The sequence below is a fragment of the Amaranthus tricolor genome, chromosome 1 (assembly GCF_026212465.1).
Source record: "Amaranthus tricolor cultivar Red isolate AtriRed21 chromosome 1, ASM2621246v1, whole genome shotgun sequence".
In the NCBI taxonomy this organism is placed as follows: domain Eukaryota; kingdom Viridiplantae; phylum Streptophyta; class Magnoliopsida; order Caryophyllales; family Amaranthaceae; genus Amaranthus; species Amaranthus tricolor.
Genome location: NC_080047.1, coordinates 42263571 through 42276747, shown reverse-complemented (window position 1 = coordinate 42276747; position 13177 = coordinate 42263571). Strand labels below are relative to the sequence as shown.

Genomic DNA, 13177 nt, shown 5'->3' with positions numbered 1-13177 from the left:
ACATACTAGAATGGCATATGTGCGATGTGCCGATGCATGCCTATAATTTTTTTTTTCTAACATTATATGAAATAATTATGAATAATATTTTAGTAATTAATTGTTAGTCTCTAAATTAAGATTTTACATTTAGCAGTAAATTTAAAATTATTGTAAAATTTTAATGTATGTAAAATAATTTTTAAGTAACTTGAAATAAAGCTTTTTTTCATTTAAAAGATGTTAAATAAGAAGGTTTAATAAAAATAAAAAAATTACAAATGAAATAAAATTTGTATTATACTTTAAAATTACTGCACTATTCTAAAAAGTTAAATTATCACTAAAAATATATATATTTTTTTAAATCTCAAAATAGTTAGTATTAGTGTAATCATCATTATAATTACAAAATATGATAAATGATCATGATACCGCCATATCATTTTGAAAGGAAAAAATTGTATAAAAAAGCGAGATATAAACAATTTTAAAGATGATGATGTTAATTTTTTCTTAGTTATATTTACTAGATAGTGCCCTTGCGATGCACGGTTTTATTAAATTTTTTGACATAAATTACATTAATTTATATAAATTATTAAAACTATTAATAACACATTTTAAAATTAAATTTAACACAAAAATATGTAAAATTATTTTATAAAATTTTAAACGAAAAATTAGTTTTTGTCATGAAAAATATAATTGACTTACATAAAAATAGTCACAACCTGAATCATATTAGAATTAAGCATTGCATTTAAGTAACTAATTGTATAAATAACAAAAAATCCTAAAAAAAGTATATTATGTTTTCAGCATCTCAAAATATCCAATATACTGAATAATACTGATTTAAGAAATAAAATAAAAAAATTTTATAAATAATTGAAAAAACTAAGTAATATATATAGTCTTCTAATACATTAAATGACGTGAGTAATGAAGTGAAAGATAAAAAAAGTAGTCATAAAAACAATGACATTATCATTGAGTGTTGAAGGGAAAATTTTTGTTGGGAATGTGACACCTAAGCAATTTTAGGTAGTGATGATGTCAACAGTGTTTTGTTTTAGTAATATTTATAGATTATAGATACAGATAGATGGATAGATTATGTATATTTAGAAGATTGCAATTATCCATATTGGAGTAATTAATTTGTTAATTTTTAATGGTGTGTTTGATTTTGGAATTCTAATTAACGCCATAAATAATTGTACTAATGTAACTTTTAATTCCTTAATCCATATGATCATGGATTTTACTATAATATGATTCAAATGATTTAAAGAGTTTACTCAATCTATTTAATACTGAAAAACATCAAGTCATTTGGATGAAAAAACTTAAGAAATCTATGTTTTACAATCTTTTTATTCTACCAAATATATTACGTAAAGATTTATGGCACCAAAAAATTCTTTCAACGAAAAACATTCTCTTAATCAATTGTAATCTCTTCGTATCGGATTTTGCTATATTTTTATTTTTGGTTATAACCTATAGTTAAATTAATTTGTCATTTTGTTTCCATATTTCTCTTACTTTTCCATAAATATCATTTTAAACATATTCTACTAGGCAAATATAGACCAAAAGCGTTTGTTGCTCAAAAGACAGAGGATATACATGTAGAGCAGAAGATTTAGGATTCAATTTCTACCGGGCGCATGTATTAGCTGTGAGGAGTTTCTTGACTGCGCGCATTCCTTTTTACTTTCTCCTGGAGGGTTCTGGATATGACTTGTCAGCCTCTATTAGAAAAAAAAAAAAAACCTTCCACACAGACTCTACCTTGATACTAAGATAATTTTTTTACTAGGAAAATATGGGAATATTTAAGACATGGAGAGCACAACATAAAGAAATAGGATCATATGATTATGATCGAAATACATATGATTATGTAGTTATTGTCAATGTGTGGAATACTTGCACCTTCCTTCAACAATACAACCTGTTGGCGACCGCCAAAATAATATATTTAATTAGTTTGACTATATTTTGTACCTAATGCCCTATTATCAACTAACAACTTATTTCTTGAAACCATTTTTTATTGCATGAACTTAGAACTTAGCCTGCAGTCTGAATCCTCGGAAGATTAAGATTTTTATTAATTCTTTTGTCATTTTTTTTTATCAATTTATTGATTCAAATTTAAATTTCTCCATTTTTATTGATCAAATTGATTTCATCATTGATCAAATTGCTTTCATCAGCATTTGGCTTGTTAATCCATTTATTTCTATAATCAATGACAATTAATAATTTTACTATCTATATTTACAATTTTTCTAGTTAATGTACCTAGTGCATAAATTTAAAAGATATATTTAGCAATTATTTTAAATTTTAAATTTTATAAAAGATATCTTCTAAAATAAGTAAATGAAATAATATTCTAGAAAATATTCTAAATCAAATTTCAAATAGTTACCATTTTTGTCTAAACCTATAGAGTATAGATCAGGTGTATAGGTTATAAAAACCATTAAATAAGCGTATTGGGCAAAAATTAAGATCGAGTAAATATCGAATCGTCGGGTCGATCTATTTTGATAATATTTTTATTTCATATTCAAGTCAGATCAAGTCAATTTCGGATAAAATTAAAGTCGGGTAAAATATCAAATCATGGGATCTATTTTAATAATATTTAACAATTTTCCTTCAACAATTATAAATAAATTTCCCTCCCACTTGAATAATAAGACCAAATCCTTTAGTTACTTGGCTTTTTATTTCCATTCATATTAATTTTTCATGCTTCAATATGGGAAATCATACTAATTCTCCAAGAGTTCCTAAAAGTGAATCACCTATACTTCCTACATCATCATCCTCCTCTTCTTCATCATCTTCAGATGATCATTCCCCTAAAAACTTAATTTTAAGACCTTCATGGTTTCTCATTTGGCTTATCCTTTCTCTTTTATTGTTGACCTTCTTCCTTCAATGGCGAGGCGGCTACATCGATCCGATCAGCCGGTTATCTCATTCAGCTCCGGATGATTCGCCGGGGTCCGGGTGCGCCATTGATTTCACCAAAATTTGGAAGTTTTATAATGAATCTAACGTTTCACCGAAGGTTAGTAGACTACAACCACCGTTCTGAAATACTTGTTGCATTATTAAAGATTATTGACGCTATTCATTGTTTAAGCTTATTTTATATATTACGGTTAATGTGTAAAGAAAAAATATAATCAAGTGGAATTTTATTTGAATCTTCTAATCGTATACTTTCACAACATTAACTTTTTATAATTATTAAATGTATATAATTTAATATATAAACGACAAAATAATACATTAAATTGTGTAAAAAGTCATATGTAATAAGTATAATGAAACGAATGCATTACATTTGATTGTTATTTGGTTGCTTTGGTCTGGAAATTAAGAAATTTAATTTTTATATAGTGAGTTAATGTGATGAGATATTTATAAATAAAAGAGAGAATGCAGAGGTAAAAATAATACTCTCCCTTATTCATTTTAAGTGTCCCATTTATTTTTGAGACACTATTCATCTATCAGTCTTAAATTGTATTGTATTATTAATCTATAAGTTAAAGCAAAGTCATTTGAGATCTTATTTGATTTGTTTTAATGTAATGTTTATTAATATCAACGTTTTATAATTTATAATTATACAAAATTAGATATATTAAGGATTGAATAAGTGCATTGGATAGATTATATAAAGTAAATAGGACACTTAAGATGAATAAAAAGGAGAATTATCTTTGTTTTTTTTCAAATGTATCATTTACTTTTTGAACGTTTGTTAATGCACTAGTTCAATACTTAATAGTGAAAATTGTGTACAATTAAAAATTGTAAAAATCAGATGTGAGTAAACCTTATGTAGACACGAATTAAATAAGATCTTATTTGACTATACTTTAATACATGGATTAAAAATAGAATACAAATTAAGAATAATTGATAAATAGTAACCCAAAAGCAAATAAAACATTTGAAAAAAAACAAAGGGAGCAGGAAGGGATGGTCATGGGGCGGGTCTAACCAGACCCAGACCCGAACACTTTTATTTTTTTTAAATCCAAACTCGGATTCGGACCCTAAGAGTCTAAAATTTTCAGACCCGGACCCTCCGAGTCTGATGGGTCTAGGGTCCTTAATGGATCTAAAAATATCTCTTTGATTTGTCACATTTGAACCTTTTGTAAGTCATTAACGTATTTTACAAATATTTAATACTAACTATACATCCATAGTGTCGTCTATATACACTTAAATTCTATTACAAATAATAGTTCGAGTCTATGAAATTCAAATACAAAGTAATTACTAAAAACGCTTGTCCAAATCATAATTCAATTTGCATAAAACTATATATATATATATATATATATATATATATATATATATATATATATATATATATATATATATATATATATATATATATATATATATATATATATAAACAAAAAATAAATGGCGTATTGGGGTAGGGGCAGAAGTCAGTACAATAGAAAAAAGTCACAATACTCACAAAATAGTAAGACAATTTAATAATTATAAGGGTCCAGGTCTATACCCTGATCCGGACCCGCCAATTATTTTTTGGATCCATATCCGACCTGAATCTGAAGAGTCTCAAAAAAATAAGACCCAGACCCTTAAAAAATAAGCGGGTCCAACATGATCCTAGACCTATAAGGGCTATAACCATCCCTAGGAGTAGGTTATATCAAAAACAAAAATATCATATCATCATCTCAATGAGTATTGAGTATGATTCACAGGCAAGGGCTATAACCATCCCTAGGAGTAGGTTATATCAAAAACAAAAATATCATATCATCATCTCAATGAGTATTGAGTATGATTCACAGGCAAGTTATGAGAAGGTTAGAAAAAAAAAGACAGATTAATATCCTCATTACAATCAGGTAACGATATAAAAGATTAGCCCCTCAACTTGAGACCAAATGATGCAAATTAAATTTGATACAAATAAAAAAAAATCTTTACATTGAGATAGAATATTCGAAACTTGTTAGAATCGTCTCGATGTATAGACTTTTAATCTATTACATTAAGCATCAAATTATACATAAAAAAAAAAGTCAAATATAACCAATATTGTAAAACAAAGGGAATAATATAATTGAAGATATGATCGAGGTCGTCCAACTAAAATTTTTATAAAAATTAAATATATAAATCATTAAAAAAGATCTTGTAAATTTTCAAATCAAAAACAATTAATTCCAATCAATATTGGTGTCTATACTGAATCAAATATCGATATGCAATAACTAATAAACCTCAAATTCTTGCTGTATGGATTCATATTAATTAATGTGTTCCATTATTACAAAATAATTCTAGCTTATTAATAATAATTGACAGAAAAAGTTGACTTAGATGAGTTTGCATAATAATAACAATAAAACCATGATAATAAGGTATTATAATTACATTTTTTACGGTTATAGTTTTTTATGAGCTGGATACACTGGGTATGATGATGATAAATTATATTTTGTACAGTTAAAAACTAAAATAAAATTTAATTTAAAGCATTAATTATAAAATCCCAAAATGAAAAAATCATTAAAGACCAACTAAAAAAACCATATTAATTGTATAGGTAAGTAGCAGGGGAATTCAGGCTCGAACCTTCGTCGGCTATAGCCCAAATCTAACAATTAAAGATTTTATTATTATTGATAGAAAAATGACAACTAATTAAATTGATCCTATGCATATTTATTTAGAGATGTGTGTAATATTCTATATTTGCCCTTGCATTATACTCAACAATTAGAGAATTTTTTTTTCCATATTTTGTAACTCATGTTTATTTTAATTTTATTAGGAATTTTAAATACATTATACAATCAAATTAATTATGAAAATCATAATGTGGTAGATATGTATAACATCAACCACTTCAGCAAGTCTAGATGATGTTCTTCCATGGATATTCTATCATAAGGTTGTTGGTGTTACCAACTTTTTCCTCTTTGTGGAAGGGAAGGCTGCAAACCCTAATGTATCCCTAGTCCTTCAGTCTATTCCTGTAAGTTCCTTTCCTTAACCATTAGATAAAAGTTTTATATAGAACTGGTTCATACTATTTTAGTATACATTAACTTAATAATATATCTATTTTAGTCCGCCCCACTTAATTTGCATCATTTCTATTTTAGGATGATAATCCACCACTTTCTTTTAATCTCATCCATACATTTTAACTATTTTTTAATTTAATCCACGCAATTCATTCCCTCCCTTTATTTATTACCACATTCTTAAAAACTACACTCTTTCTTTTTGATGCAAATCAAAAAGGATAGAAAAAGATAGAAGAAGTACTACTTCAATACGTTTTAAGGTTGATGTACACTAACATAATATTGACAAATTTTTTATACAAGACTTTCTCAACTTTTAGTCTCATGTTTAATTTCCTTGGTTATAATTCATACGTTGCTTTTATTTTTTCTAAACTTATAAATTTAGACATATCATTATTTAATCTCTTAATATCATTCACAAATACATTAATTATCTTTAATGATCTCGTTCACACATTATTCCTCCCAATTATTCTCTTTTTTTTCCTACATAACAATTAATTAATATATTAAATAGTGCACGGTTTTATTAAATTTTCCGATATATTTGTATCATTTAAGAAATTAAAATTTTAAGAAATAAATTTTATATTCTAGTTATATCTCATTTCATTCTAAATAATTGTATACATTACATACATTATATAATTTGTATCATACTTTGCATTGTGCATGCAGATGATTGTGAAATTAAGTCCGTGACAAATAAATCACAACAAAAGAGAAAAAATTTGATTATATAATTATATTTATACCCTTATTTGTTTATTTTAAATAAAAGGGCAAATGGTTCATACATAAAGTATACAATACAAATTTATGAGTATTTTTAATAAAAAAAATAATATACCAATTTATGCTAATAAAATAAAATATTTCATTAATTCATATAAAGTTTTACAACTATAATAACACACTTCAAAATCAAATTTAATATAAAAATATGTAAAATTATTTTATAAAAGTTTAAACAAAAAAATATATTGTTTGTCATAAACCTAAAAAATATAATTCACTTGCATAAAGATAATCACAACCTAAACCATATTAGAATTAAGCATTGCATTTAAGTAACTAATAATATAAATAAAAAAATCCTAATAGAATATTATTTCTCTTTTAACGATCTCAAAATATCTAATACATTAATTAAATAATACACTCATTTCATAAATAAATTTGATAAGATTTTATAAATAAAATAAATACATAATTTTTTAATACATTAAATGATGTGACTTTAAAAGTATAAAATCAATCAATATGGATAATAATATAGTCATGGTTAGAAAGTAATAAAGTCAAAGATATAAATATTAATCATAATAATAGTGATATCATCATTGAGTTTTGGAGGAAAATTTTTATTAAAGCTGTAACACGTAAGCAATATTAATTAGTGATGATGTTAGGAGTGTTTTATTTTAGTAATAGTTAAAGGTTATAGATAGATTGTGTGTTTTTTGATTGTCTTTAATGAATGATGTTTTATAACTCTCTCTTTCTTACAGGGAGTAAAGGTTATTCCTAGAACTGGAGAATTAGAGGAACAACAAGCTAAGAGGTTTGTGCTTTGATCTCTAAATTGACAATATCATTGAACTATTTTAATATCTCTAATTGTGCATAATAACTAAAATTATATAAGGTTGATATTAACAATCTTTGCATTGAGATCAATTAAATAAGATTCCAGTTGACTATATTTTGACTTATAGATTAAGAATTGAATGCCAATTAAAAGTGAACTATAAATAGTATCAAAAAATAAAATTATACAATGTCACTTAATTAAACAGAAGAAGTATTATATAAGATTATCATTTTTTTCTCTCTTAAAAATCTGAACACTTTTTTATAGATACAGGGCATGAGATATCATCATATTACTAAAAAGTTGACGTTATTTTCTATGATCAACGTCTATGTCAATTATTCATGAAATTTTTTCCATGTAAAATATTATGATGGTATTATTATTATTATTATTATTATTATTATTATTATTATTATTGTTGTTGTTGTTTTTATTATTATTATTATTATTGTTGTTGTTGTTTTTATTATTATTATTATTATTGTTGTTGTTGTTGTTTTTATTATTATTATTATTATTATTATGTTTTGTATCCTTAGTAAATAAAATTATTATTATATAGTTATTGATTTAAATGAGTTTATTTTTATCCATATTGAATGACTCTTTAAAAATAAAAAGATAATAAATACGTTGTATATAATGTGGTGGAAACAATAATATTTTCAAAAGATTAATATCATTGTTTACTAACCTAGACTATTACTATAATATATAAAAATAAATTACATTTACCTAACATACTTTACTCCTAATTTTTTTGATTTTCAGTCGAATAATGAATGAAACTTGGCTTGCAAGTGCCTTTCACAAGCCATGCAATGGTGTATTGTTTGTGAAGCAAACATTAAACATGGAAATGGCTATAGCCATGGCAAGGGTAAATATATTAATGTTACAAAAATCTTGACCTACATTACTATTTTTATCACTAGATAATCTTCATCTATTCATGGAATTACTATTTTAGGAAGCTGGTATGGAGTGGATTCTCCATCTTGATACTGATGAGCTCCTACATCCTGCCGGCAGTCAAGACTATTCTATCAGGCAGATTTTTGCAAAAGTTCCTACTGATGTTGATACCCTAATTTTCCATAATTATGTGAGTCATCTAATTAATTAATCTCTCAACATTAATTCATTCATATTGCGACCAATGAAAATTTATGCATGTTGTTAGAGTATATAATATATCCAGGTCTTAACTATTAGCTAGTTTAAGTTTTTAGTTGAGTTTGTTCTTTGACATCCTAGGCCCATTCACACGAGCCAATCTACATCAATTGGCTCTGCTATCAATCATGTCAAGAAACCAATTCAACTAAAAGTTTAAGTCAATGGTTGAAACCTCAAAAGTTTTTATATATTGTAAGAATAGCTAGACAGATTGAACACTCATGCATTTAATCATCTTTGTATGTGTGTTGAACTAACTTTATTGCCGTGTTATATTAACAGAGTTTTTAAGAGTTATGACCTAAATATACTTGGATCAAAGTTCCTCCTAACATAAATTTATTTAATCATAACTTTGTGGACCCAAGCCTATAACATCATTTTTTATTTATCCTAGGATCATACTCATTTTGTTTTTTTTATTATTATTTAATATGGATAAAAGTATTGCTACTTATTTCTGAATGAGTGAATGTCATAACATTCCTCTAATCTTTCAGGAAAGTGCAGTTGAGAGGGATGATATCAAAGTACCCTTCGATGAGGTACGTATAGTTAATTCTAAGTAAAATACCTAATAACTTTTTAGGATCTAATTATATTATTTTTTTGTAATTGAAATTAAACAAAAATAATAAGAGAAGTTTATATATTATAACAAAATTAATTTTTCGCGACATAAGATTTATTGACACTAATATTGGTTTTTATTTTAAGTTTCATTATAAATTAATTTAGTGACATTTTATTTGGTCGTTAGTGGCATATATAATTGTAACTATAGTCTATAGTAGTATTTAAGAGAAATATTACTAAATATGATGTTGTAAAAAGCTTTAATTTGATTTTTTATTATACTGTTAAAGGATTTAATAAATGTAATTAGATCCACTATATATATCATAATAAATTTAAAATTGTGATATTTGACATTAACATCAAATGTCACTAATATATCCCACTAAAAGTAAATTATGTTGTTATGAAACTAGCTAATATTGAGGGTTTCTAATTTGAAAAGCTTAGTGTGATCGAATACCTTAAAAAATATGCCGAGAATTTGGCTTGCTAAGTAGTACGAATGGATAAGTTTCAGGTTTCATTGTTCAAAAAGAATTTCGGGCATCTTCCAAATGATTCAAACTTTGAACTCTATAGATTAGCAACTCGAGGCAACCCAAATTATTTTTTGACTTATGGAAATGGAAAATCAGCTGCCAGAATCCAAGATAACCTTCGTCCTAATGGTGCTCATCGATGGTATAACTACGTCAAAGAACCCAAGTATGTCTTCATTTCTCCTACAATTTTATATTTTTTTTTGTTTCTTCTGAGATTATTATACTCCCTCCGTTCCTAAATATACTATAAAAAGTAATTATATTAAAATTATAAGTGATTACTTTAACGTTATAAGTAATCATTTTAAAACAAAAAATATATATTGGGTCAGCCCAATAAAAATAGTCTCACTACGAGACTTTCAGCCTCATTTAAGAATTAGTGACATATATGTAAATATAGAGATTAAATATGAGCAAAATTAAGTAATAGAGGTTGTTAATAATAAATGACAGAGAAATAGAATCGAATGAAGCAGCAGTTTTGCATTACACATATGCAAGATTCTCAGATTTGACTTCAAGGAGGGATAGATGTAATAAATGCCAACCTACTAAAGAGGATGTCAAAAGATGCTTCTGGCTGGAATTTGATCAATCTGTAAGTTTATTAATTAAATTTATTTCACCTCTTTTATACTTGTTCTGTTTTATAATACTTACTATATTCAAAAAGTAATATTATTTTTATTTTTCTTCAATCTTATTTCAGTAATTATGAATCATATATATATATATATATATAAAATAATATAGTTATATGAAATTTTGTTTTATTTTTCTTAAAACCTAGTTTTTTAATATGTAATTTTCATAATTTTTCGTTTAATCTAAATAAAGATATTTAATATCAAAAAGTATATTGATTTACTTGTAAAAATAAATGTAGCAAGTAATGGATAACAAAGGAAGTACACTACTACTTTTTCTCAATAGCATAATTTTTTTTTTTACATGAGAGTTTTTTGAAAAAGTGTAAATATTAAAAAAAAAACATTATGTAATCCTTTTTGGCATTTTGTAACTGATTAAACATGAATTTTGAACAATTTCGTTCCAGGCATATATTATTGCTTCTACGGAAACACCGGAAAGAATGTTGCAATGGTGAGAATACTTATTTTCATATTGTCAATTAAACATTAGGAGTATTTGATAAACATATGGCCGGGATGTTTGGTAGTAAGATGGCCGGTACTTATTTTATTAACTTGTTTGATCAGTTAATTTTGATTATGCTATTAACAGCATTATTTTAAGAAATAATTAGTTTTAACAAAAAATTACGCTAACATTAAATGATTAGATCATTAAACTATCTATTTGAGTAAAAATAAGTTAAAATTGTCTAATAAAATTTACCAATTAACGTTTTTTTATTAATAAAAGTGCCGCAATCAAAACTTTTAAAAAAGATTTGATCTTAAATTATAGATATATTTAAATCTAACTTTACCGACTAAGTTAATTAGTGTATGTTGTTTATGAATTATTTTACCATGCATATTGTGTTTTCAAATTTCATTTGTTAATCAAGGTATCGGGATCATGTGGTTTGGACTAATGAAGAAATGAACCTAAGACTATTGAAGTATGGTGTTATGACTCGCATTTATTCTCCCATGGTAAGCCCAAAATCTAAATTCTACTTGCATTGTATCAATGAATCACAAATATTATATATAATCTGAAATACTTGTAATTGATTTTCATATGTTGGGTGGAAAATTATCTTTATTAGTTACAAGTATAATGAAGCAGATCAAAAAAGTATATACCCTTTAATATATATTACTCCTTTTATCTTTTGAATTTGCCACCAATGAATTTGACATGAATAACAAATAGCGTAAATATTAATAGAATAAAACAAAATATTTAAATTATATGGATGAGGTCAAAAGAAAAAATATAATAAAAACAGTATAGGAGATCTCCATAAAAGAAATTGTTTGACACATTGTGCCTATAGCTGTTAGTTGTTTAAGTTGTTTCCAGCCCTACTTACAATAGTAATTGTTAGATATATAGCGCTGTAAGTAATATTGTTTGGTAACAATAACAATTTTGATAGTTGGAATATAATGTATTAAGAAAATGTAGAAAATATATTAAATTGTTATTTTTGATTTTGACACACTATAAGTTGTAACAACTTGAAAATATTTACTAATAATAATAACATATTCTGTAAATTAATATTTTAGGCTCATTAAACTATTAACGGTTATTTAAATTTAACACGTCCTAATTAAGACGGACAAAAAAGTAGCAAATTCAAGAGAACAGATGAGATATGATATGATATTTCAATAAATTTTAGCATGAAGCCAATACATATTTTGATATCAATATCTTATTTTACATGAATTTGTGAAATACCAGGTAATACTTCAAAAGTTAAGGGAATCTGGACTTTTTGCTTCTGTAATTGCATCAGCACGAGCTCCTTCAGCTTGAAATTTTTGGTGGTCTATTTTGTCATCCATAACAATTGTATTATGATGTTTATTTAGGATGTAAACATTCGAGGTTTAGTTGAATTAGGTTATTTTTTGTTATAAAATATTACTAAGGAACAATTTTTGTTATGAATATTAGTATTAAGATCAATATATACTTATGTTAATACCAGATATATTATTATTTTGCGAATAATAACAATGACATTGATATTTATAAAGTTGCTTGAATTCGACTCATTTTTTTACTAACAATTAAATTCAAGTGGAACTTATTAGGATAATGAAAATTAGATAAATGGAATAAGTAGTAAAAATTACTCCATATTTATGTGATAAACTAATAAATTAAATTACATAAAGCTATTGTACGATATAAGTAGTCCTTAGACCGGCCCTACGTAAGGGCAAGAAAGGTATGTGTCTAGAGCTCATAAAAAAAGTAGATAAATTTTACCTTCATACGCATTGAACTTGAGACCTTCTGTAATTAAATACTGCATTTAACCACCAAGTTAAAGTGTGATTAAAAATAACTATTAGTGATTTACTAATTATTGAATTATAAATGCACGATTGTCAAACAAAAAGCAGATAACATCAAACTCTATTATTGGGGTGTAACATTTTTTTGATATAATAAATTTTTTAATTATAAATATATATTTTATAATTAGGACCCATAATTAATTTTTTTCCCCGGACCCCTAA

At 25.3% G+C, this 13177-nt stretch overlaps 1 protein-coding gene across 1 annotated transcript; it reads left to right on the top strand.

The window, feature by feature from the left end:
• The first annotated feature begins 2761 nt into the window (after positions 1-2761).
• Positions 2762-12569, top strand: LOC130810964 (glycosyltransferase-like KOBITO 1). The gene is made up of 11 exons (XM_057677087.1): positions 2762-3076; positions 5900-6049; positions 7619-7671; positions 8476-8584; positions 8675-8809; positions 9384-9428; positions 9980-10167; positions 10461-10605; positions 11065-11111; positions 11542-11629; positions 12390-12569. Exons 1-11 carry the CDS (start codon positions 2762-2764, stop codon positions 12462-12464), a joined length of 1350 nt encoding a protein of 449 aa, XP_057533070.1. The 3' UTR covers positions 12465-12569.
• The last annotated feature ends 608 nt before the right edge of the window (positions 12570-13177 follow it).